We start from the raw sequence: 27760 nt of genomic DNA on the forward strand, positions 1-27760 counted from the left end.
AGATATAAAGAAGTTGTCAAACATGCACAGTGAGGTACGTTGGAAGATCATGACTTCTCCCAAGCTGATAGAAGGAAGGTTCAGTAGTCAGCAGGGGGGAAGTTGTTCCTGAATGTGGTGGGACCTGCTTTCAAACTTTTATGTTTTGCCTAATGGGAAAGGGGAGAAGAAGAAATAACAGGAGTGAACAGGTTATTGATTATGATGGCTGCTTTCCCATGGCAGCATGGTGTAGATGGACTCGATCGTGAGAAGGTTGGTATCTGTGAAGTACTTGTTACATCCACAACATAATAAATAGGAGCAGAATTTGGTCATTCAGCCCATCAAGATTACTCTGCCATTCATTCATGGCTGATTTATTTTTCCCTTTCTTGGGGTTCACACCTTTGATATGTACGCCTAGGAACTCAAAATTCTTTGACCACCTTCACTTTGGCACCATGTGTGCTCATTTGGGCATGTCCTCCACCTTGTTTCTTGAAGTCAATAACTAGTTCCTTCATCTTGCTTGTGAAGAGTTTGTCTTGATACTGTGCAACTAAGTTTTCTATCTCCTCCTGTGCTCCATCTCACGATTGTTCGAGATCCAGTCACTGCAGTGGTGTCATCAGTAAACTTGTAATTGGGGTTACAGCAGGATTTGGCTGCACAGTTGAGTATATAGTGAATATAGTAAGAGGCTCAGAATGCATTCTTGGAGATGAGTTTGGTTGGAATTGTCATTGAAATAGACAATGGGTGCAGGAGTAGGCCATTCGGCCCTTCGAGCCAGCACGGCCATTCAATGTGATCATGGTTGATCATCCACAATCAGTACCCCGCCTTCTCCCCATATCCCTTGACCCCGCTATCTTTAAGAGCTCTGTCAAACTCTCCACTTCACCCCCCCCCCCCCCCCCCCCCCCCCTCTCTCTATCTCGGAGCAATAGTCAATATATAGGAGTCTGTAAACTTGATGTTCCTGCAATGAGTGTAGGGCCAGGGTGATGACCTCTGATGTGTACTTGTCACAACAGTATGTAGACTGCAATGGATAAAGTCTGTCTTAGAGGGGGGAGTTTATATGTGCCATAGCCAATACCTGTGGGCTTCCCTAAATGCAAACTGGGTGATCACTTTGTGAAGCAATTGTGCTTTGTCCACCTGGACTTCCCAGTTGCTAGCCATTTCATTCCCATACAGACGTGCCTGTATTTGGCACCTCCATTGCTATGGCAGGCCAAACGCAAGCTAGAGGAACACCACCTCAAATTTTGCCTTTGTAATCTACATTCTAACAGCATGAGCATTGACTTCTATAATCTCAGGTTTCCAGTTTCCCCACCCTGAGTCCCTGTATCCACCCAGATACTGTCACACTCACCTGGCTTCTTCCCCACCCACTCCTTCAACCCATCACCTAAATTCATAAGGGATTGAACAGGAAAAATGCTCCTGATGTTGGGAAAGTCCAGGACCAGGGGTTATAGTTTAAGAATAAGGGGTAGGCCATTTAGGACTGAGATGAGGAAAAACATTTTCAGCTAGAGAGTTGTGAATCTGGAATTCTCTGCCACATAAGGTAGTGGAGGCGATTGATTGGATGTATTCAAGAGAGAGTTAGATGTACCTCTTACGGCTAATGGAATCAAGGGATATGGGGGAAAAAGTAGGAAAGGGGTACTGATTCTGGATGATCAGCCATGATCATATTGAAGGGCCGAATGGCCTACTCCTGCACCTACTTTCTATGTTTCCTAATTTGGACCCATACTCCACCTTCCTTTCTCATCAGATTCCATCATCTGCAGTCTCTTGTTATCTCAGCTAGTCATGGTCCAGCATATCTATCGCCAGCCCCCTCTTCCCCACTCTATCCAGCAATCCACCCCTCATTTGGATCCAACTATTGCTTGCGAGGCCTAGCCCCACCTCCTCACCTTTCTGTACTGGATATCTCTTTTCCATTTTTTCAGACCAGAGGAAGGGTCTCGACCTGAAATGTGGGCTGTCCATTTCCTTCCACAGTTGCATCTGACCCATGAGATCATCAAGGTGTGTTGTTTTGCTTCGGGCTCTGGCATTTGCAGTCTCATGTGTCAGTGTGTGATATGTTGAACCTCTAAATATTATCCTTTTGCGATGTCACTTTTTTTTGTCTTGACGCCACATGGTTTGAAAGCTTTAACAGATGACCCAATGGCCACAATTTTAAAAGCAACACTTAAATGGCAAATCTTATTTAATATGTCATACTGCAATAATGAGCAGCTAATCTACTTTCATTGTGCTGATTAAGGATTACATTTTGCCCTATTCAAAGCAATGCCATGGTGTTTTTTCTTTTATAACCATATAACAATTACAGCACGGAAACAGGCCATCTCGGCCCTACTACCTTTTGCATTTGAGGAAGCAGGGGGAGCATCAGTTTGATACGTTAGTAAAGATAACACCAGTCACTCGCTTATTACTGCATCCAGTCAATTTATATTTTTGTGCTCAAGTTTCTGGATTGGGACCTGAAAATGGAAAGTCGTTTCTTGAAGGTGAGTGCTCACAATTAGCTGACAACAGTGGTTCACTTGTTTGATCTTTGTACTGAGTTGTACCTAGTTTTTATTAACCTACAAATACCTCCCTCATACTTTAACGTGTTGCAATCCTTTCAAGATTGTTGCGAGCACCAGACCATTAATGACAAGAAATCGAATAAGACTATGGATTGTAGTATCAAGAGGAACAAAGCCCTTGGATTCATTTTTAATTTATTAATGTCGCATGTACCGAGTTACTGTGGAAAAACCTTGTTTATGTAGCTGCAATTTGGCATGTCTGTTCTTAGTGATTATGTTGCAATTTGTGAGGGTTTCCAAATCGGCATAGGATTGTGTTCTTTGACCGAGGAGGTGTGCTCTGACCACAGTTCAGCTGACCGAGCAATTGCATGAATTCTTTCTGTGGGCGAGTAATAGGTCAAAAGTAGGAGTTGTTGAAAGGAGAAGGGAAAGCAAGTAAAGCAGTTTTCCACATTGTTTACACCTGCCATCTCTTGCAATTAGCTGTCATATTCAACTAATGACACAGCATTGAGGGAGATAATTCTCATTTTGTCTTTGTTTTCAATGAGCTAATTCCATTCTCCACAAAGTCTCCTCACATCATTAAGGGCCTGTCCCACTTAGGCGATTTTTTTAGGCACATAGCGCAATGAGTCTTTGGAATCCTCTTTCTCAGTGGTAGTTGAGCCTTTGATTATTTTTCAGGTAGTGGTAGAATTCTGGATAAGCCTAGTGGTGAAAGGTTACTAGTGGGATTGCAGTTACATTGGGATTGGCACTGATTTTACAGAACGGTGGGTGGTCTCAAGGGGTAGAAAGGGAGGGGGGAGAGAGGGAGGGGTGGGTAGAGGGAGGGATGGGTAGAGGGAGAGGATGGAGAGAGGGAGAAGGAGAGCAGGAGGGAGGAAGGGAATAAGAGAGGGAGGGAGGCTGAGGTGTTAGGGAAAGGGGGAGGGAGAGAAATGGGAGAGGGTGGGAGGGAGGGAGGGAGAGAGAGGGAGGCTTCCAAAATGGCTTCGCGTCAAGTAAGGTGCGTAGAAGATGTCAATTGGTAGCAAAGTTATGCATTATTGTACTCTTACATGGGTATGACTGCACATAAAAAAAAAACCTTTCCAGCAAAATGGCACCGCGTAAAATAATCTGATTTCCTCAGGAAAATACTGATTTTCAGGTACTAGGATACTGAAATGCTGTGACAAAACTTGGAAGCTCTGGAGATGGGGTGGGGAGTGGGGTGGAGGCCTCTCTGCCCTCTCCCTATCTACCCTCACTCCCACCCTCTCTACCCCACCTCCCCCTCCCTCTCTACCCCCCCCACCCCCCCACGGGTCTGCACTTGGTCTAGTTACAATTAAAACACAAAGTGCTATAACTCCAAGATAAGCGCTCAACCTAGAAAACCAAGCCCAAAGCCAAAGTATTATCTAACTAACTGAATATACCAATTTATGCTAAGGGCAATAAATAACTCTGCAAAAAACAGCTACCTAAATGTTAACTAGCTCTTTAAAAAAACAAAAAACTGGCAGGCAGGTTTGCTAGTGCTACACGGGTGAGTTTAAACAGTGGGGGTGTGGGGTTAACAACGTGGAAGCGTACGCATGCAGTTAACGGGAAAGAGAGTGTAGGAAAGGTCACGTTTATACTAACAGGGCAGGGGAATGGGAACCAATGCAAGGAGACAAGGGGACATAAAATGAGGACAGAAGCAAAAGGTGAAAGGGAGATAAGAAAAACAAACCTGAAAGCTTTGTTGGTTAATGCGACGAGCATTTGTAATAGGTGGATGAATTGAATGCGCAGTTAGTAGTTAAGGGATATGATATAGTTGGAATTATGGAGACTCATGGAATTATGGAGCTCCAAGGGTGACCAAGGTTGGGAGCTAAACACGCAGGGATATTCAATATTCAGGAAGGATAGGCAGAAAGGAAGAGGAGGTGGGGTGGGATTGCTGGGTTAAAGAGGAGATTATTGCAATAGTAAGGAGAGACATTAGCTTGGATGCTGTAGAATTGGTATGGGTAGAACTGCGAAATAGCCAAGGGCAGAAAACGTTTGTTGGAATTGTATACAGACCACCAAACAGCAGTAGGGAGGTTGGGGATAGCATCAAGCAGGAAATTAAGGATGCGTGTAGCAAAGGCGCAGCTGTTATCATGGGTGACTTTAATCTACAGATAGGTTGGGCCAACCAAATTGGTAGCAGCGCTGAGGGAGAGGATTTCCTGAAATGTATACGGATGGTTTTTTAAACCAATATGTAGAGGAACCCGACTAGAGGGCAGGCCATCCTAGACTGGGTATTGTGTAATGAGGAAAGATTAGTTAGCTATCTTGTTGTGCAAAGCCCCTTGGGCAATGTCAAGAGTCAAGAGAGTTTATTGTCATGTGTCCCAGATAGGACAATGAAATTCTTGCATTGTGACATAATATGGTGGAATTCTGCATTAGGATGGAGAGTGACACGGTTAATTCAGAGACTAGGGTACTGAATTTAAAGAAAGGAGACTTTGGAGGTATGAAATGGCAATTGGCTAGGAAAAACTGGCAAATTATACTTAAAAGGGTTGACGGTGGAGATGCAATGGCAAAGATTTAAAGACCGCATGGATGAACTCCACAAATTATTCATCCCTGCCTGGCGAAAAAATAAAACTGGGAAGGCGTCTCAACTGTGGCTAACGAGGAAAATCAACTGTTAATTCCAAGGAAGAGGCATATAAACTGGCCAGAGGAAGCAGCAAACCGGAGGACTGGGATAAATGTAAGGTTATCTACTTTGGTGGTAAGAAAAGTGTGAGATTCAAAAATCACAAATGCTCTTGAGACAAATTCAGACAAAGAAGTGTTTTTATTAATTTCATATTCTGCAGAATAGGTGCCTCTCCTCTACAAATGCTCTTGAGACAAATTCAGACAAAGAAGTGTTTTTATTAATTTCATATTCTGCAGAATAGGTGCCTCTCCTCTGATGTCCCCTAGAGGCACCTATTCTGCAGAATATGAAATTAATAAAAACACTTCTTTGTCTGAATTTGTCTCAAGAGCATTTGTGATTTTTGAATCTCACAAAAAGGAAGGCAGATTATTATCTGAATGGTGTCAGATTAGGAAAAGGGGAGGTGGGTGTGTTTGTACATCAGTCACTGAAAGTAAGCATGCATGTACAGCAAGCAGTTGGCCTTCATTGCGAGAGGATTTGAATTTAGGAGCAAGGAGGTCCTACTACAGTTGTACTGGGCCCTAGTGAGACCGCACCTGGGGTATTGTGTGCAATTTTGGTCTCCTGATTTGAGGAAGGACTGGAGTGCAGCGTAGGTTCACCAGGTTAATTCCCAGAGTGGCACCCTCTCTGCCTCAGAGGGCGGTGGAGGCCGGTTCTCTGGATACTTTCAAGAGAGCTAGATAGGGCTCTTAAAGATAGTGAAGTCGGGGGATATGGGGAGAAGGCAGGAACCGGGTACAGATTGTGGATGATCAGCCATGATCACATTGAATGGCAGTGCTGGCTCGAAGGGCCGAATGGTCTACACCTGCACCTATTGTTTATTGTCTATTTACTGACATATGACAGAATGGGTCGACTGGGCTTGTATTCACTGGAATTTAGAAGGATGAGAGGGAGTCTTTTTGAAACGTATAAAATTTTTAAGGGATTGGACTGGCTAAGTGCTGGAAAAATGTTCCCGATGTTGGGGGAGTCCAGAACCAGGGGTCACAGTTTAAGGATAAGGGGTAGGCCATTTATGATTGAGATGAGTAAAAACCTTTTCACCCCGAGAATTGTGAATCTGTGGAATTCTCTGCCACAGAAGGCAGTGGAGGCCAATTCACTGGATGTTTTCAAGGGAGAGTTAAATTTAGCTCTTAGGGCTAAAGGAAAAAGCAGGAACGGGTTACTGATTTTCGATGATCAACCATGATCATATTGAATGGCAGTGCTGGCTCAAAGGGCTAAATGGCCTACTCCTGCACCTATTTTTCTATGTTTTTGTATGTTTTTCTATGTCAATCATATAGATGCAAGTATATCATTGGGGTTATCTAGTGGGCACCTCCCTTCACTGATGTTTCGTTGTGTTAGGCCCACGACACCTCGGGACTGTTGGTTCTGGTGTCCCAGAACAAGCCCCCTCAATATCTGCTCCCACCACCTATGCTACCAGTATTTACTAAATAAAGGAAGCTGCAACGGATTAGCTCACTAGCAAATGCTAAACACCTGCATCCTATCTTCCACTAAACCAAGCCCATCCTTAAATTTGTAACACCACAAATATTATCCTTGCATACACTTACACATACTCCAATTACAAAGGAATACACATACTGCATGTCATACGTTTTCTTTCTGTCCTCAGCTGATACTATTTCTTCTCCACTAAATCCACCTACTGCCTTGCTCTGCTGCCTCTGCTACCTCTGACATCTGCTTTACGACCTGACACAAACTTTGTCCACATATTCCTAGCTCTTCAAACAGCGACCAGGTTGATCTCATAGAAACATAGAAAATACATTCGGGTCATTCGGGCCAGCACCATCAGTCAATGTGATCATGGCTATGATCTCGCTATGAAAACTCTACAACCCACCTCTACCTGACATACTCTTGCTCTCCATTCTCGCTGCTCAACTTATGCTGCCAAGTCTACATATCTCAGCTTTTTCCTTTCACAAGCCTCATCCACTAAGTTCTCCCAAGGCACCGTCAGTTCTATAAAATACCCTATCCGCTGACTAACTGATCATAACACTATCTTTTATTAAAATACTCCTTAATTTATACGTATCTCTGTAAGGTTGCAGTTGGAACAAGCCCAATCACCCATTAAAGTTAAAATCAGCAATGATTTAGCATTCCCTTGTCTTGTCACTCTCCCCAACCCATAGTTATGTACACTCTACTTTTCCTACTCTGTTTTGATTGGTACAACTGAATCTGACCATTGGTCGTACATTTAAACATGGGAAAACATCTCACTGTCTGTCACTAAACATTAACTGTTGTAAACTTGGCATTGTGTATAAGAATAAACATATTCTCTTGCAAATCATAACAGTTGAATTTTGCTTTTTCTCCGTATTTTCTCCACAGTCCTTGATGGCGATCTTAAGCTTTCTGTTTCATTAATTTTCTGACCCTGCCCACTTTGACCTGATCTCTCTAGTATTCTGACATCAGCTAATAAAAGATACACAAACAGCTGGAGTAACTCAGCGGGACAGGCAGCATCTCTGGAGAGAAGGAATGGGTGACATTTCTGGTCGAGACCAGCTAATATAAGCTTGAAAAACACCTCTGAATTCTATTTGTATCTGACTGAAAATAAAGTAAATAAAATAAGACCAGTTCTGCAGTATGAGGTGACTGGATGACAGTAATGATGAAACAGTGAAGGATACGCTATATAAATAAACATGTACCATAAGAGAAAAACTTTCCTGCCATCTGCTTTACCCAAAAGACAAATACGTTTAATGGCACAATCCTCAACAGCTCCAATTAAGGAAAAATAGGTGACTGCGCAACTATGACCCAAAGTGTTGTTCACAAAGATACCATTGTTTCAATTCAGAAGCAGTAACTACAATAATAATCTCAAAAGAATTTGCAACTATCTCCTATTACCTAATTCAAGGCAAGTAACTTGCAGTAAGTGAAGCTGAATAGATACGAGGCCCGCTTTGGCACCAAACGCCCCTCTCAGGAATGCCAGCATCAGCGTGACTAATTTTTAGGTGGGGATCTTGTCCAGGAATTTTCAGTCAGAAATTGAGGCAGTTTCCAGACAATGAGATAAATTGTACAGAAATTTACACACGCCATGAGGTTGTGGGAATAATTATGATCTAGAAGTTTTCATGTGCAATTCGTATAAAGGGTAGAATGTTGTCTATTTTTTTGTTTTAAAGTAAAGTCTCTATCTTTATTTCGTCATTATTGAGAAATAACCAGGTTGAATAAGTTTTATACATTTGGAAAAGATTAAATTTAAATTTAATTCAAGCACTTATTCCTCCATGTGATGGGATGGTTTAAGCCAATGTATAGTACTGCCAAAGTTGATCAGGATTGTGTTAATCTGAAGTCATTTTCTAATTTAAAGCTTTCAGAAATACTTTCAATCTTTGTAGATTTACATTCATTTAAAACATAATTTGTTAGTTTTAGTATATTATAACACTAACCAAGGAACTACATAAGTTTAATTGCTTTTGATTTACGGGAAATATTGCTGAATAATGCATCGTTTTTTTAGATAATGGTTTACAAAATTGCAATTACCTATGACTCTGCGATTTGTACATGAGTATTTACATTCATTTTAATCTTTTAGTTGTTGAAATGATTCTATGCCTACAATATCTTGCTCAATAGGTAAAATGCTAAGAATTAAATTTATACCAAGAATATAAAACTGATAAATTCCCATAGAAGTGAAAGAATTAAGGAACAATAAAATAAGATTATTTAAGAAAGGGAACCCGACCAATGCTAAACCTGACGTGAATATTTGCTAAGGTGCCAAACATGGGACAACTTCCAACCATCAACACGAGTTTTTTAAATTAAAATGAAATTTCTCAAAGTCGGTAAATTAAAACAAATAATGGGATTTGGTGGTACACAAAATTGCTGGAGAAACTCAGCGGGTGCAGCAGCATCTATGGAGCGAAGGAAATAGGCGACGTCTTCCCACCCTGCCCCCTGCAAAGACTCCATCCCCTACTCCCAATTCCTCCGTCTACGCCGCATCTGTTCCCAGGATGAGACATTCCATACCAGGGCATCGGAAATGTTCTCGTTCTTCAGGGAACGGGGATTCCCCTCCGCCACCATAGATGAGGCTCGCACCAGGGTCTCATCCATACCCTGCAACACTGCTCTCTCTCCCCATCCCCGCACTCGCAACAAGGGCAGAGTCCCCCTGGTCCTCACCTTTCACCCCACCAGCCGGGCAAATACAACACATAATCCTCCGTCATTTCCGCCACCTCCAACGTGACCCCACCACTCGCCACATCTTCCCATCTCCCCCCATGTCTGCCTTCCGCAAAGACCGCTCCCTCCGCAACTCCCTTGTCAATTCTTCCCTTCCCTCCCGTACCACCCCCTCCCCGGGCACTTTCCGTTGCAACCGCAAGAAATGCAACACCTGTCCCTTCACCTCCCCCCTCGACTTCATTCAAGGTCCCAAGCAGTCGTTCCAGGTGCGACAAAGGTTCACCTGTATCTCCTCCAACCTCATCTACTGCATCCGCTGCTCTAGATGTCAGCTGATTTACATCGGGGAGACTAAGCGGCGGTTGGGCGATCGTTTCGCCGAACACCTCCGCTCAGTCCGCAAGAACCTACCTGACCTCCCTGTGGCTCAGCACTTCAACTCCCCCTCCCATTCCCAATCCGACCTCTCTGTCCTGGGTCTCCTCCATTGCCAGAGTGAGCAACACCGGAAATTGGAGGAACAGCACCTCGTATTCCGCCTGGGCAGCTTGCATCCTGATGGCATGAATGTTGAATTCTCCCAATTTTGCTAGCCCTTGCTGTCTCCTCCCCTTCCTTAACCCTCGAGCTGTCTCCTCCCATCCCCCCCGCGCCCTCGGGCTCCTCCTCCTCCCCTTTTTCCTTCCTTCTCCCCTCCCACCCCCCATCAGTCTGAAGAAGGGTTTTGGCCCGAAACGTCGCCTATTTTCTTCGCTCCATAGATGCTGCTGCACCCGCTGAGTTTCTCCAGCAATTTTGTGTACCTTCGATCTTCCAGCATCTGCAGTTCCTTCTTGAACAATGGGATCTGGTGTGTCTGATTACATAATGGTTTGCACTGCCCAGGTTGGTAGTTCATGTTGTATTGTCTTGTACATTTTTGATTATGCCCATATTTTAAAATACTTTCGTAAACAGTTCCTGAATCTCATTACCGTGTTTACTGAGAATGCTAATATATTTTACATGTATCACTGGCACACCAATGATTTAAAATCAGGAAGATCACTCATTTGGCAGAAATGTCTTCATTTCCATATTCTTTTTGGAAATATAATTTTGTAAATCAACTATTTTGAAAGAGTATTGTCAAATATTATGAAGAAAATTGCATTTTCAGAAACTTAAACTTTACAGTTTGGGTGACCATACCAAAGTGGTAATATTTCTTTGCCACAAATACAAAATGATATACCCAAAATACATTTGAAGCTCAGGAGTTAATGCTATTACATGTGACATTTTCTAATATAATGGATGGTTTAATTAGAATCACTAGTGCAGCAGATTACATCCCACAGACTGTACAGTACAGCTCGACTTCCAATCTGACCTTTTCTGCCCAATAAAAATAGATTTGTCATTGCCCGTAGGGCAGATTTTAGTTGTATAAATCTTAAACTATTCATAAATTAATACTTGTAATGAGGAAGTTACTAAAGTCCAAATTATAAGAAATATTTAAATATGCAGATATTTCCAATTACTGGTTCAGTTGTATGTTTAACTTTTTGTAAACCATGCATTTCACTTTATTGATATTTGTAATTAAAATATCAAAAAATTAATTTATACCAAGTCTTGCACTTTAAGATTTTATAAACTGTCATTAGTTACAATCAAGGTTTCAAGGTAAAGGTTTCAAGGTCAGTTTATTGTCACATGTACCAATTAAGGTACAGTGAAATTCGAATTGCCATACAGCTTAAAAAAAAGCAACAAGACACACAACTACTTAAAAGTTAACATAAACATCCACCACAGCAGATTCCCCACGTTCATCACTATGATCAAATGCAATAAAGTCCAATCTTCTTCCTCTTTTATTCTCCCGCGGTCGGGGCAGTCGATCCATCCGCAATTGGGGCAATCGAAGCCCCCATGTCGGGGCTGGCGAAACTCATGCGGCTTGGAGTTCCCAAAGTCGGTCTCTAACCACGATGCTCCACGATGTTCAGTCCTGAGGCTCCTGCGGTTGGAGCCCCAAAGTCAATCCCCGACAGGGATCGCGAGCTCTGTGATGTTAAGTCCCGCAGGCTCCCGTGGTGGAGCTTTTGAAGTCGGTCTAACACCATTTCCTGATCAATGTGGATTCCCTTCAGTTCCTCCCTCCCACTAGATCCTCGGTCCCTTAGTATTTCTGTGCGATTGTTTGTGTCTTCCTTAGTGAAGAGATAACCAATGTACTTATTTATCTGGTCTGCCATTTCTTTGTTTCCCATTATACAGTGCCCTCCATAATGTTTGGGACAAAGACCCATAATTTATTTATTTGCCTCTGTACTCCACATTGTCAGGTTTTAATTAAGGCCATTTTTACACATTTTGGTTTCACCGTGTAGAAATTACAGCTGTGTTTATACATAGTCCCCCCCCCATTTCAGGGCACCATAATGTTTGGGACACACGGCTTCACCGGTGTTTGTAATTGCTCAGGTGTGTTTAATTGCCTCCCTAATGCAGGTATAAGAGAGCTCTCAGTACCCAGTCTTTCTTCCAGTCTTTCCATCATTGTTGGAAACTTTTATTGCCGTTTATCAACATGTGGACCAAAGTTGTGACAATGAAAGTCAACAAAGCCATTTTGAGACTGAGAAACACGAATATAACTGTTAGCGACATCAGCCAAACGTTAAGGTCCTGTCCCACTGTACGAGGTAATTCAAGAGTTCTCCCGTGTTTCCCCTGATTCGAACTCGGTGAATTACGGTAATAGCCGTTCGTAGGTACTCGGGGCTCTCGTGGACATTTTTCACTTTGATGAAAAAACTTCACGGATTACTGCGTTTCCCGAGTACCTGCCATTAGCATTACAAGCCGCTACGAGACACCCACGTAGCCGCTACGAATATTCTACAAACTTACCACAAGTTTAATTTTTTTTTAAACTCGGGAGAGAGAGCTCTTGAATTACCTCAACAGGCCATTTAGGCTTACCAAAATCAACTATTTGGAACATCATTAAGAAGAAAGAGAGCACTGGTGAGCTTACAAATCGCAAAGGGACTGGCAGGCCAAGGAAGACCTCCACATCTGATGACAGAAGAATTCTCTCTATAATAAAGAAAAATCCCCAAAACACCTGTCCGGCAGATCAGAAACACTCTTCAGGAGTCAGGTGTGGATTTGTCAATGGCCACTGTCCACACAAGACTTCATGAACAGAAATACAGAGGCTACACTGCAAGATGCAAACCACTGGTTAGCTGCAAAAAGAGGATGGCCAGGTTACAGTTTGCCAAGAAGTACTTGTGTGTAACACAGTTCTGGAAAAAGCTCTTGTGGACAGATGAGACGAAGATTAACCAGCAGATTGATGGCAAGAGCAAAGTATAGAGGAGAGAAGGAACTGCCCAAGATCCAAAGCATACCACCTAATCTGTGAAACACGGTGGGGGGTGAGGGTTACGGCCTGGGCATGTAAGGCTGCTGGAGGTATTGGCTCACTTATCTTAATTGATGATACAACTGCTGATGGTAGTAGCATAATTAATTCTAAAGTGTTCGATCATATCTATCTGCTCAAGTTCAAACAAATGCCTCAAAACTCATTGGCCGGCGGTTCTTTCTACAACAAGACAATGATCGCAAACATACTGCTAAAGCAACAAAGTTGTTTTTCAAAGCTAAAAAATGGTCAATCACCCGTTCTGAACCCAATTGAGCATGCCTTTTATATGCCAAAGAGAAAACTGAAGGGGACTAGCCCCCCCAAAAAACATAAGCTAAAGATGGCTGCAATACAGGCCAGGCAGAGCATCACCAGAGAAGACACCCAGCAACTAGTGATGTCCATGATTCGCAGACTTCAAGCAGTCATTGCATGCATAGGATATGCACCAAAATACTAAACATGACTACTTTCCTTTACATGACATTGCTGTGTTCCAAACATTATGGTGCACAGAAATGGGGGGGACTATGTTTAAACACTGCTGTAATTTCTACATGGTGAAACCAAAATGTATTAAAATGGCCTTTATTAAAATCTGACAATGTGCACTTTAACCACATGTGATTTTTTTTTTCTTTTTTTTTTTCCTATTACAAATCTCAAATTGTGGAGTACAGAGGCAAATAAATAAATGATGTGTCTTTGTCCCAAACATTATGGAGGGCACTGTACAAACAACAAAGAAGGAAGGGACAGGCAGCCATTGCTGGCGCCATCTGGTGGATATTGAACTGTTTTTTAAAATTGACATTCATTAACACATTTAGAAAATGGATATCAGATCAGTATATTTTTGATTTCTTGATTGGTATGAGCATCAAAGGTTATGGGATGAAGGCCCATTGGAATTGAGGGGGGAAAATAGATAGGACATGATTGAATGGCGAAGCAGAATTGATGGGCCGAATGGTTTATTTCTGCTCCTTCTTATGATTGTATGATTTTATATTTTACCATGTGATTGAGTATTGAAACATGTCGAGAGTGCAATGATATTTGTTAGCATATTTGAACAATTATTGGAAGGACGCGCTTTCCATCTTTTTTTAGGGCATTGCTAAAATTACCTATTTTCACTGCTATAACATTGACTCACATCAACCTGGTCTGAACTCAACTACTGAAGAATCCTTCATCCATGACTTTGTTGTCTCCAATAGATTATTTTAAAATCTCTCCTGTGATCTAACCTTTGTTCACTTTTTGCTTTGGGTTTAACGCGCTGAGTCTCATCCCTCCACCATTGCAGTACAGGTTCTCCTATATTTTTCAAATCCTTATCCACTAGTTCAGATCTTTCTCATCTAAGCTTTTTCCTTTGAATAAAGTAAGTTGCATATAGCTATTAAATTGTTTAATAGTAGTGTTGTGAACTGTTGTTAATTAGAGTTCTAGTGGGCTGTGTCGACCTTCCTTCACAGCAGCATGTACTTTGTTTGTATTTTTGCATGTTTTGAAAACACAAACTCTGATTGCAGTCCTTGACTTTCTTTTTGGTTGGTGGGGCTGGATGGTCCCTCCTGTTTTCAGCCTCTTAGGATATTGAGGGAGTGCAGCATAGTTAATTCCCGGGATGGCGGAACTGTCATTGGCTGAGAGAATGGAGTGGCTGGGCTTGTACACTCTGGAGTTTAGAAGGATGAGAGGGTATCTTATTGAAACATGTACGATTTATTAAGAGTTTGGACACGCTAAAGGCAGGAAACAGTTTCCGATGTTGTCCAGAACCAGGGGCCACAGTTTAAGAGTAAGGGGTAAGCCATTCAGAATGGAGATGAGGAAACACTTTTTCACACAGAGTTGTGAGTCTGTGGAATTCTCTGCCTCAGAGGACGGTGGAAGCCGGTTCTCTGGATACTTTCAAGAGAGAGATAGATAGGGCTCTCAAAGATTGGGGATATGGGGAGAGAAAGCAGGAACGAGGTACTGATTGGGGATGATCAGCCATGATCATATTGAATGGCGGTGCTCGCTCAAAGGGCCGAATGGCCTACTCCTGCACCTATTGTCCATTGATAATAAGTAGTAACTTTAAAATTTAGCTTTAAGTTTTAGCTTGGCGGTGCAGCATGGAATCAGACCATTTGGCCCATATAGTCCACGCTGCCCATCGATCACCTGTTCACACTAGTTCTATGTTATCCCACTTTCGCATCTGCTCCCTACACATTAGGGGAAACTTTCAGGCCAATTAACCTACAAACCCTCATGACTTTGGGATGTAGGAGCAAACTAGAGCACTTGGAGGAAATCTACGTGGTTATAGGAAGAATGTGCAAACTCCGCACAGGCTGCACCCGAAGTTGGTATTGAACCCGCGTGTGTGGTGCTGTGAGGCAGCAGAACTATCAGCTGCGGAAACGTGCCTACAAGTTGTTAGCTACAAGTTATTTGTGAAATCCCATCATCGTTGCCGAGGGGCAAATTGGTCATTCAGATTTGTAAAGGCCAAATGATACAATATTTGACTATAATGGGTCACATTTTATTATGTTTTCGAATATGGATTTTTGTAATGATGAGTAATCGAACATTAAGATGGTATTTCATAATTTCTTTTTATTGAAATATCAGTCTAACATGGAACCTCAAAGATTGCCCCCCCCCCCCCCCCCTTCGCTCATGCAGGACTCATGGACTTCATTAACAACAGTATGTGTGGGCGGGGGTAGTGGGGGGTGGTGTGGGGGACGGGGGTGTTGGGGGGGGGGGGTGGTGGGTGTGTGGGCGGGGGGGGGGGGGTTGTGTGGGGAGAAGGGTGTGTGTGGGCGGGAGGGTTGTGGAGGGAGAGGGAGGTGTGTGTGTGTGTGGTCGAGGGGGTTGTGTGGGGGGAGAGGGGTGTATGGGCTGGGGTGAGTGAGCTCGGAGAAAAGATGGGGGAAGAGCCATGGTGGAGGGGGACATGAGGGGGAAGGAACCAGCGAGGGGCACCAGAGGGGTAGTGGCTGGAATTGGCGGAGCGATGGGGACTCACAGTGGTCGCTGGTCGTTCTCCGCCAGGATCATAGTCTCCGCTTTCCGTTTGGCGACATCTGTGACATCTCCAACTGGGCTGGGCTGTGTCTCCGAGGCTGGGCTGGGCTGGGTCTCCCATACTGGGCTGGCCTGGGTCGGGTCTCCGACGCTGGGGTAGCTGCTTGTGGCTGGGGCTGCGCTGCTTGTGGCTGGGGCTGCGCTGCTTGTGGCTGGGCTTGCTGCTTGGTGCTGGGCTGGGCTGCTTGGTACTGGGCTGGGCTGCTTCGGGTCCCTTCGAAAGTCCGGTTGGAAACCTATGCCGGCCATCCTCGGCGCCAGTAAAGACGCGATGGCACAGGAAGGGGCGGACCGTCCCGGGGAGTGACAGGGTCGCTGACTGGCAGGAGAAGAGATCGATCTGCGCACGTGCGGTTTTAAAGATTTTTAAACCTCGCTAACTTTTACGACATTCAACCGATCAGAACGAAACGGTGCACTCCCAGCACAGGAGAACGGTGAGTGAACTGGCGAAAAATTGTAGTGCTATCGCGAACCGTTTTTGCGCAAATAGAAAGACCGCCAAACCGGAAGATAACAATGAGAGTTTTAGTTATGTATAGATGACAATATACACCACATGTGATTTTTTTTCTATTTTTTTTTCTATTACAAATCTCAAATTGTCGAGTACAGAGGCAAATAAATAAATGATGAGTCTTTGTCCCAAACAATATGGAGGGCACTGTGAAAGCACCTGTTTCTGACTGTAAGGGACCTACCTTTGTCTTCACTAATCTTTTCCTCTTCACATATCTCAAGAAGCTTTTACAGTCAGTTTTTATATTCCCCACAAGCTTTATTTTCCCCCTTGTAATTAATCCCTTTGTCCACCTCAGTTGAATTCCAAATTGCTCCCTGTCTTCCGGTTTGCTGCTTTCTCTGGCCAATTTATATGCCTCTTCCTTGGATTTAACAATATCCCTAATTTCCCTTGTTGCCGCAGTTGAGCCGCCTTCCCCGTTTTATTTTTTCGCCAGACAGGGATTTATGTAGTTCATCCATGCAATCTTTAAATCTTTGCCATTGCACATCCACCGTCAACCCTTTAAGTATAATTTGTCAGTCTATCCCAGCTAATTTGTCTCATACCATCAACGTCTCCTTTAAGTTCAGGACCCTCGTGTCTGAATTAACCGTGTCATTCTCAATCTTAATGCAGAATTCCACCATATTATGGTCACTGTTTGCACAACAAGATTGTTAACTAATCCGTCCTCATTCCACCATACCCAGTCTAGGATGGCCTGCCCTCTAGTTGGCTCTTCTACATATTGGCTTAGAAAACCATGCCGTATACACTCCAGGAAATCCTCCTCAGTGTTGTTACCAATTTGGATAGCCCAATCTATATGTAGATTGAAGTCGCCCATGATAACTGCTGTACCTTTGCTACAGGCATCCCTAATTTCCTGTTTGATGCTATCCCCAATCTCCCTACTGCTGTTTGGTGGTCTGTAGACAACTCCAACAAGAGTTTTCTGCCCTTAGCTATTTCGCAGTTCTACCCATACATATTCTACATCATCCTTGCTAATGTCTCTGCTAACTCTCCTTATTACTCTCCTTAATCTCTCTTTATTAATCTCCTCTTTAACCAGCAATGCCACCCCACCTCCTCTTCATTTCTGTCTATCCTTCCTGAATATTGAATACCCCTGTATATTGAGCTCCCAGCCTTGGTCACCCTGTAGCCACGTCTCCATAATCCCAACTATATCATATCCGTTAACAACTAACTGCGCATTCAATTCATCCACCTTATTACAAATGCTCCGCACATTAAGGCTCAAAGCTTTCAGGTTTGTTTTTCTTTTCTCCCTTCTACCTTTTGCTTCTGGCCTCATTTTACAGCCCTCTGTCTCATTGCATTGGTTCCCACCCCCCTGCTCTATTAGTTTAAACGTGACCTTTCCTACACTCTCCTTCCCATTAACAGCACGCATACACTTCCACGTTGTTAACTCCACCCCCCACTAGTTAGTTTAAATCTACCCGTGTAGCACGAGCAAACCTGCCTGCCAGAATGTTGATCCCCCTCCAATTTTGAAGGCTAGTGTGATGAAGGCTAGTGTGCCAAATGCTGCCTTCAACTACTCTGACTGCTTTTGTTGTCACTTTCATGGAACTGTGTGTACCTTTACTCATAGGTCTCTCTGCTCTACAGCACTCTCCAGTACCCTACAATTTACAGTGCAAGCTGCTTTGACTTGCCAGATGCATTACCTCGCACTTGTCAAGAGTTAAATACCATCTGGCATTCCTGGCCCACTTCCCTAGTTGACCCAGATCCTTTTCTAAACTTAGATACCCTTCCTCCATGTCCACTATACCACCAATTTTGGTGTCATCATTAGGAGCACAAGAAAATAGGAGCAGGCGTAGATGACCTGGCTCAGCAGTATATTGAATGATCAGGCCTCCACCACCCTCAGACGTAGACAATTTCAGAGATTCACTACCCTTTGAGAGAAGAAATTTACGTGCAACTCTGCTTTACACAACTAACCCTTTATTTTGTGGCTATATATTCCTATATTCCCTTTCTCATGATCCTCTTGGGTAAAATCATTTCAACATCCATCCTCTCAAGCCCCTTTAGGAGACATGAAAGATTGCAGATGCTGGAATTGTGAGCCAAAATTAAAGTGCAGAAGAAACGTGGCAGGTTAGGCAGCATCTGTGGAGGGAAAATGACAGACAATGTTTTGGGTAAGGACCTTTCTGACAACTGATCCAAGTGAATTTGAGAGCAGGATGGAAGTTAGCTGTTTAGATGCAGGAGGCAGACGCAATGCAGTTGTTGATGTAGTGGAGAAAGAGTTGGAGAATGGTACTGGGATACGTTAGGAACAATGAGTGTGCAATGTAACCAAAATGTTCCCTTAGGGTCATATACGTTTGAATAAGGTCACCCCTTATTTGGAGTTTAGAAGAATATTTAGCCTCTTATTAGGCCAACTCTCTCATCGCAGGAATTGGTCTTGTAAATCTCTTTTTGGAGTGGCTCCAATGCTACTGCATCCTTGTTTGGGTAAAGGGACTAAAACTGTGCATATAATAAGTGAATCTCACCATGTACAGTTGTAACAAAACCTCCCTATTCTTAAACTCCAACCTCTTTGCAATAAAGGCCGACTTGCTGTTTGCCTTCTTACATGTTGTCCTACCTGCTAACGTTTTGAGATTTATGCAGTCGTACACCTAATTCCCTCTGACCTTCACTCGGCTGGTTTCAACTTCAGCAGGTTTGGTGTTTAGTAGCAATGTTACAAAATTTTGAGATTTTAAAAATCAAGTCTGCAATTTATCCCATCAGATAAAGCATAAAAAGAAGTTTAATTTGACACCTAATTCACTTTCATATCTTCAGTATTAAAAAAAGTTATAGCCATTTTCATACTCAGAAATTAGCATCTTGTTCCCTATTGCTTTTCCATTGACTTAACACAAAAGCTGTGATTACTTTCTTAAAAATTAAGAGAACTGAAAGAAATTTTCAGTTATTATAGATTGAAGCATTCTGAAACAAATATGAAACAATCTTACTTGGATGACCTGAAATTAAAGCATATAATTAGTTAGTTACCCAATTGTAGCTAATTACAAAATTCAAATTCTAGATCTAAACATCTATTCATTTCTTAAGAAAAGATTAACATTTTTAAATTGCCTAAGTGTCCAAATTCACACAAGAATTCACAATATAACATGATTTTTAAATCTCATTGTCATGAATTAATAGGCCAAATGGAAGGAATTTAATGTTTAATTCCCGTAAATTAATGGCCATTTAAATCATCTAGCGAGTGGGATTTTGTGGAACGCGATCGTTTGGAACGTTGCGGTTGCGGTGAATTTGAACCCCATATCGACAGATAAATACTGCCGGTTCATACGATGCCTAAATCACCTTTTCGCAACGTAAAATGTGGATTAAGGTAATCCTGAGAAGCACGTTTATATGTAAAATAAACGGCTTTCCTTTAGCTGTCCCGTACCTGAAATCCATCCCGGTTAGCTGTCCGGCGTACCTGAAATGGTCCAGCGATTTATATAAAAATAAAAATAAAAAAATTAAAATTCACAGAACGGCCGTCGGAACAATTCTTCAGCGTTAGCTAGCTCCCCGAGAAAATATATCCAGGACAGGCAGTAGAAAACGCATTTTAACTCAGCCCCCCCCCCCAAAGGCACCAAAGTCGCGCACACGGCCAGTGACAGAACTGCAGCACCGCTGAAGGTAAGTTTTGTAACATACCTATGTTTAGGCATACGTTATAGACATATTCTAACACTGAAATTTGTTCAGGGAATTACTTTCGAAGTACAGATAATATGGCCATTTGGATAACGGAAATTCGTCCTTATGGAATTCACAAATTACACAAAATGTTGATGTGAAATATAATATGGCTGTGCCAAATCTGTGTGCGGAAAAAATAAATACAGAATATGAAGGAAACAACACCATTTGTCAGTGTTTATCTTCAGTCACTGAATACTGTGGGACAATAAGATTTGGATATTACGTTACTGTGTTGATTGGGTTGGCAATCACAGCAGGGTCCCTTCTTTGTCACGCTCTCTCCAATTCAAAGATGTGAACAGATGCCTCAGAGTACAGGGCTGCTGCATCCTGCCAGGTATTTTCTCCGACTGCAGAGTGGGGAGTCACAGAGGCCATGAGCAGCTCTTGCATTGTCTCCTGAAAGCGATTCCTTGGCGTTTACTCCACTTTCACTCTCTCCCTGTGCCTTAATCCATTACACCCGAGAACTCCTCCTGTGCCAACTTTCTCCCATGAACCCTAATTCTCGAATCCCATCCCTTTCCTTGATATCTGCACTTCCCTACCTTTTCTTAATCTACAAGCGTGAACAATACCCCAAGTCTAATGTTAAAGTGGGTGATAAAATGGCTGAATGTGAGCAAAAAATATCCCATAGGAATGCATCTCCAGTGGGAAAAGGCGGTTAACGTAATGGAAAATTAGGATACAGACAATTTTCTAGGAACGCAACACGGGTGAGGTGAGGTGGGGGGGCGGGGGGGGGGGGGTGTGGAGAAGGGGAGGGGCACCTATGCCGCAGATAAAATACACCAAGTTCTGAAGTATAACATATTTCAAGGATTAGTATTCCTGGAATTTATTAATAACATATGTTGGCCCCAATTAAGTAATTCCAGGTTGATGCATGAATTTTCATAAGAGGGGAAGAGCATACCAAAGCAGGTTGCATTTTAGTAAGTTAAAATGAGTCAATAAGAGAGTTGGAATAAGTGATGGAATAAGAATTAAAGTGTTTTAAATTCCATGCAAGATTTGATAATTGCTTTACTTAATGATGAAAATGCTGAATAGTGGAAATTATTTAATGATAAATTGTATTAATTTGGGCAGCAAATGTAGCAGCTGGTAGAGCTACTCACTCGCAGATTTAGAGTGACCCAGTTTAATGCTGAGTTAACCCAGTTAAGTCTCTGGAGTTTGCATATTCTCCCTATTTGCCTCCAGGTGCTTGGGTTTCCTTCAACTTCCTAAAGGCCGGTGTTTGCCTACTGACTCGTCCCCTGTGTATGGGTGTGACAGAATAGGGAGGGAATTGATGGGAATGTGGGGAAAATAAAATGGGATTGGTATAAATGTTTGATGGTTATCACGACCTGGTGTGTTTACTCAGCGGGACAAGCAGCATCTCTGGATAGAAGGATTGGGTGACTTTTTGGGTCGAGATCCTACTTCAGACTGAGACTGTTAGGAAGGGTCTCATCCCAAAACGTCACCCATTCCTTCTATCCAGAGATGCTGCCTGTCCTACTGAGTTACTCCAGCATTTTGCGTCTATTATAAATGTGGTGTGGAATGTATATATTACTACTTAAATAATCTGGAATCAGAAAACTTGTTTTATTAGCCATAAATGTTTTTCACTGATTTTGATGGAATTAATGCTGTCTTGCTGTCCTTGCACTGCACTCTCAGTCACTTTGCTCACAGACCGTCTGTTTTACATTTTATTTGTGGTGCTTTATATGTTTATGAAAATGATGGCAGTATCATATGTTTTGATATTCAAGAGGTTGGGCAACTTGGATTGCTTTCTCTGAAATGTCGAAGGCTGAGGGGTGCCGCCCTGGGAAAAAGAGTAACAATCCACCTTGTCAATGTAGATAAAATTATAAGAAGCACTGACAAGGTAGATTGTTACTCTTTTTTCCAATGTGGAAATGTTAAATACTAGAAGGCATATCTTTAAGGTGAGCGGGGGAAATTTAAAGGTGATTTACATGGCAAATTTCTACACAGTTGTAGGTGCCTGGAACGTGTTGCCAAAGGAAGTTTTGGAAGCAGATACGAAGCAAAATCTAAGCGGCATGTTGACGGGCAATGAACAGGCAGCAATTGAGGAATAGGGGGGGTTGCATCTAAGGTCACTGGGTCATAGGGCTTGACGCACGGAGCCGCTCAATCCATCTGGAGGACATCCGTAACTTCCGGTATATGTTATTAATGCAAGAAACGCGTACTTTCCTACCTGTTAAAAACCGCCAAAATGTTGCATTTTTGTGCTGAAAAAAATTGTGGAAGTCGGGGTAAGTGTGAGAGACATGTACACAACTTCAGAATTCCAAAAGTGATGCAAAATGAAGGTAAAGAGAGGCGAGAGCTGAAGGGACGACAACAGCTAAAGTGCTTGGTGAACATTGGCTGTGCAGATATCGGAATTGAAAATATTGGGAATTATCGCGTTTGCTCACTGCATTTCATCAACGGCAAGGCATTATTTGTGTTTTTTCTTGATTCCTTTGGTATCTAAAAAGTCTCGGAAGTGATAAATCTCACTGTAAATTTTTCTTCAGATGCGTTTTCATATAGTATGTAAAAACCCAGTTGAGAACCATGGGCGATTTTAAATATTTACAGTCAGATTTATCACTTCTGAAACTTTTTAGATGCCAAAGGAATCAAGAAAAAACACAAATAATGCCTTAGTTGATGAAATGCAGTGAGTAAACGGCCAATGTTCGCCAAGCACTCTGGCTGTTGTTGTCCCTTCAGCTCTCACTTCTATCTACCGTAATTTCTCCTCACTTTTTGAATTCTGAAGTCGGCTAAATGTCTCACACGCTTATCCCGATTTCCATAATTCCATAACGGTGCAAAAATTGACAATTTCAGCGGGTTTTAACGGGCCCGCTACGCTAGAAACAATGGTAAGTGCTTACCTGCAGTTCATTGCGTGTACTCCATTTGGTGTAGCGTAGCAACAGCACGGGTCATGGGTCGTGACCCGACTGCCGTGAAACCTCCCTATACACACAATATGCAGGCAGATGTGCAGTTTAATTGGCATCATGTGTTGGAAGGAACTACAAATGCTGGTTTAAACTGTAGATAGACACAAAAAGCTAGAGTGACTCAGCGGGATAGGCAGCATCTCTGGAGAGAAGGAATGGATGAACATAATTGGCATCATGTTCAAAACAGGCATTGTTTAGGTTTATTGTCACAAGTACCAAGGCACAGTAATTAGCTTTGCTGAGCATGTTGCCCAAACAGATTGGAAACAAATTTATTTCTGTCAACGTTGTTGCCATGCAACCGCTTCTCTGCTATTGTGGATCTTCATTTCACAAGGTTTCCAACAAGAGAAAAGATTGAGTAGACAAGGACTGTATTCTGAAATTTGGTAAGAATGAGAGATTTTATCAAAACTTACAACATTCTTAAAGAACATGAAAGAGTAGTGGCAGTTAGATTTCCCTTGTCTATTTAAACGGATTTAATCAACTCCCTTTAAGTCCATTTAAATCTAAAAAAGATCGGGGGAAGGATCAGCACCTGTTAATTGGCTTACTGCTGCCTTTGAAATACATGTTCTGCGCTCCTTATTCACAGATAATTGTGAAGTTGCTTTTGAAAGCATTTAAGGGAATGATCGGGTTGAAAAATGTGAAAAATATTAGAATCCTTTGTGTTCTCCAAGGCTTGCTAACTCTATGTACCATAACTGATAATTCCTGTAATTATTTTGGTTCCATGTTTCTTATTCTATTTAGTGTGGTATATCCCACAATCTCATTTTTAACCACACTTCTTGTGCAGACAAAGAAGCATAATATGCCTCATAATATGACACAAAAGATGCAGATGCTGGAATTTGGAGCAAATAACAGAGAGAAAAATACCCGCGTGCAGAATATAGTTGATAGCATTGTATTGTTAACGTTCCACACAAAAAGTCTAATGTGGAGAAATAATAAAACATTGTGGAAAAATTTGGAAGGCAATTATACTTTTAATTATAATTATCCATCCTTTAGTGATGTTTGAATTGGAATTTTACATTGCCCTCCCACCCCAGCTTGTGGAATTGGAATTGGGGGGGGGGGGGGGGGGGGGGGGGGGGGGGGGGGAAGGGTTCAATGACTACAATCTACAAGTACTTGCATGTATGCTTGTTCTATATCAGATGTTGAAGTTATAAAGAACCAGCTCCAATCATTATTCATTAATTGTTATTTTAAAACTGGGAACTGGGTAGTTTTCCTTAAAAGACACAAAACACTGGCGTACCTCTGCGGGTCAGGCAGCTTCTCAGGCTTTGGGAGCAGCAGGAATCACAGAGGGGGAGCAGTGAGAGAGGGCCTTACAGAACCTGTGTCGGAGAGAGGGGAGAACCTCTTCAAAGTAGACATACCTAGAGAAGATTTTGCAGTGGAGCGGTCAAAATGTAGAAACAAGGAACTGTAGATGCTGGAAGGGGTCATTTTCCTTTATGGACCGACAAGTCTGGGCATGAAGCTGAAGTATCCAATATCATTTTTATTTTGCGTATTGCATTCTGAATAGTATGTAATTAGCTTTTAATTGTACAAAGGGGCTTTAAGCCCTAAAAGGCCTAATTTCTTTAGATTAATCATCCATAGCAATAAATCAACCATAGCTTTGCAAATCAGTCTCGACAATGTATTGGCACACTGTCGAATTGCTTACAATAATCAATGAAAAATATTGTATTCCATGACTCTTAATAACAGAATACATTCTATGTAAAAAGCTGGTTCTAATCTTAGAACTTTTGGAGGGAAAAATGTTTGTGAAATGCTGGATTTTGGCCAGTGATTAAGTTTCAGAAATTCCTGGGAGACACTAAATCAAGAGCGCAGCAGCTAATAAGGCAGCATCTGGAGCAAAGGAAATGGGCAACGTTTCGGGTCAAAACCTTTCTTTAGACCCGAAACGTTGCCTATTTCCTTTGCTCCATAGATGCTGCCTCACCAGTTGAGTTTCTCCAGCATTTGTGTCTACCTTCGATTTTCCAGAATCTGCAGTTCCTTCTTAAATACGCAGCAGTTAATCTTGTCTTTTCACAAATGCAGTTTGAGTACAGTGTTTTAGGAGAATCTACTCCTTCAAAATAAGGGGTGCACAGTGGCACAGAGGTAGAGCTGCTGCCTTATAGCGCCAGAGACCTGGGTTTGATTCAGACTACGGGTGCTGTCTGTACGGAGTTTGTACGTTCTCCCTGTGACGCGTGGGTTTTCTCTGGGTTATCCCACATATTTCCCACATTCTAAAGATGTGCAGATTTGTAAGTTAATTGGCTTCTGCAAATTGTCCCTAGTGTATAGGATAGAACTAGCGTATGGGCGATTGCTGGTTGGCATCGATTCTGTGAGCCAAAGGGCCTGTTTTCACTATATCTCTGAACTGAACTAAATTATAATGTATGACCGGAGACCGTGGAGTTTTATACATGTAAGCTAAGTACTTAACGGGGAAGAATATTATTGTTTGTATATTCTGAGGTATGGGCTTCCTTTATCTGGTCTGAAACACTGTTTTATGATTCTCCTCATGGAACCATTGTTCTACAGAGGCAGATGTCATTGATTTCTAGGTTTTTTTTGCTGCTTGACTATCAGATTTTTTTTGCAGAGAACATGTGCAGAGACTTTTTTAATAACTATCTCACAAATAAATTGGTTTGGCAATGTAGTGTTAAACAATTAAATTTGCACTGCACAAGATGTGATTTCTTGGACTGTGTTTTTAAAACTGATTTTCAAAATCCCATTTTGCAGGGGAAACAGCTGTTGAAGTCTCTTCGTCACTGCTCATACTTTCTGGGTGCAGTTTAGTGGTCCTCGTCGTCCTGATCGTGAACTGTGCATCTTGCTGTAAAGACCCAGAAATAAATTTCAAGGTAAGTACACAGTTTGCACCTTGGGTTCTCTTTTTTTTTTAATCAGCTGCCACATAACTTTATGAACTGTAACATTTAAGTTGTGATCACAGTACATTGGCAATATATCAATTGAAACTGATTTTCATTATGTAATCACACACGGCAGATGCTGAATCATGAGGATTTCTCAACATGGCTTGGTTCAGATATTTTTTTTCCTCTCATCTGTGAATACCAGCCGCAAATTGTTTCCTGAGGAAGTCAAATGCTTAACGTAGAACCATACAGCACTGGAATGAGCCCATCAGCCCATAATGTTTTTGCTGGACATGATACCAAGATAAGCTGATCTTGTCTGCCTGTACAGGATCCATATCCCTCAATTCCTTGTACTTTCATGTGCCTATCTAAAAGCCTTTTTAAAACCATTATCCTATCTGTCTCCACCACCATCCCTGACAATGCCCCCACCACTCGGTGTAAAAAAAAAAATTGCCTCACACATCTACATTAAACTTTCCTCTCTCATTCTATAGCTATGCCCTGTGGTTTTGGATATTTCCACCCTGGGGATAAAGGTTCTGACTGTCTACCCTATCTATGCCTCTCATAATTTTATATATCAGTCTTTTTACAATACTGGAGAGTTTTTGAGGAACAAGATTATATTCAAGTTTTTACACTATTACACTATTCTAAACAAAAATCTACCCATCATGTGAAACCTTACAAATAACAGATATAAATTAGATAACTTCAGGACCGAAAGTCAAAAACTTTTTTCATAACCGATAAATTTTCATCGTTTTACCACCATTTTGGAAATCAAAAATGTGACATTAAAAACTCTGCCACATTTAGTCATGAATATTTAATTCATAAATAAACTTCATACGTGCCCCCCATTTACATATACGTTTTGAAAATGATCTAGGGAAATATCTTTATCAATACCAGGAGGAAAATACAGTAATATGTCTGGTATTCCGCCTCGCAAAGATCCCGTAGCGGTCGTTGTGCTTGGTGTCCATTGTCACAACGACCGTTATCGGGGTCGGTACCTCCGTAAGTTAAACCACGGAGGCTCCAAACCTTTAATGCTTTTCAAAAACCCAACAAGGTATCCTATGGTAGTTGCGATTTTTGGGCGAGTTAATTATTTTTTCTTATTTTCCAATTTAATATGTCAAAAACATCGTGGTGTCAAAAACGATATATTTTCCCGACTTTTTTAAATCAATGAAAACATTTTTTGGACATAAATTAGTCATCAAAACTAAGAAACTGAGCCAATCTTCAATTTGGCAACACACAGTCTCTTGTTTACCTTTCGTACGGACCAAGTCGCAAACTTCATTCCTTCGTGTCAACTTCCAGAAGCTCCACAACGACCGTTACTGAAACATTTTACTTATTAAAAAATCATCCCAAGTCAAATATTCTGACGAAACATCGGCCATCGATATAGCTCAAATCCATACGGTAATGTACCGTTTAGATCACATTGGTGAAAATGTTTGGTTTTCGCCAATAATGTAACGTTTGTTTTCTGGGACACCAA

General features: G+C 42.0%; 2 protein-coding genes across 2 annotated transcripts in view; one reads left to right on the top strand and one right to left on the bottom strand.

Annotated features, from left to right (window-relative positions):
• LOC129706940 (parvalbumin, thymic-like) overlaps positions 1 to 27760 on the bottom strand; it is a 181505-nt gene that overhangs the window by 82733 nt on the left and 71012 nt on the right. The window lies entirely within an intron of this gene.
• Positions 1 to 27760, top strand: part of lmtk2 (lemur tyrosine kinase 2) — a 98322-nt gene that overhangs the window by 7794 nt on the left and 62768 nt on the right. The window contains exon 2 of the mRNA XM_055651578.1: positions 26096 to 26217. Within this exon, the coding sequence (XP_055507553.1) occupies positions 26096 to 26217 (122 nt within the window). The remainder of the gene's footprint in view (positions 1 to 26095; positions 26218 to 27760) is intronic.

The sequence above is a fragment of the Leucoraja erinacea genome, chromosome 20, assembly GCF_028641065.1.
Source record: "Leucoraja erinacea ecotype New England chromosome 20, Leri_hhj_1, whole genome shotgun sequence".
Lineage (NCBI taxonomy): Eukaryota > Metazoa > Chordata > Chondrichthyes > Rajiformes > Rajidae > Leucoraja > Leucoraja erinaceus.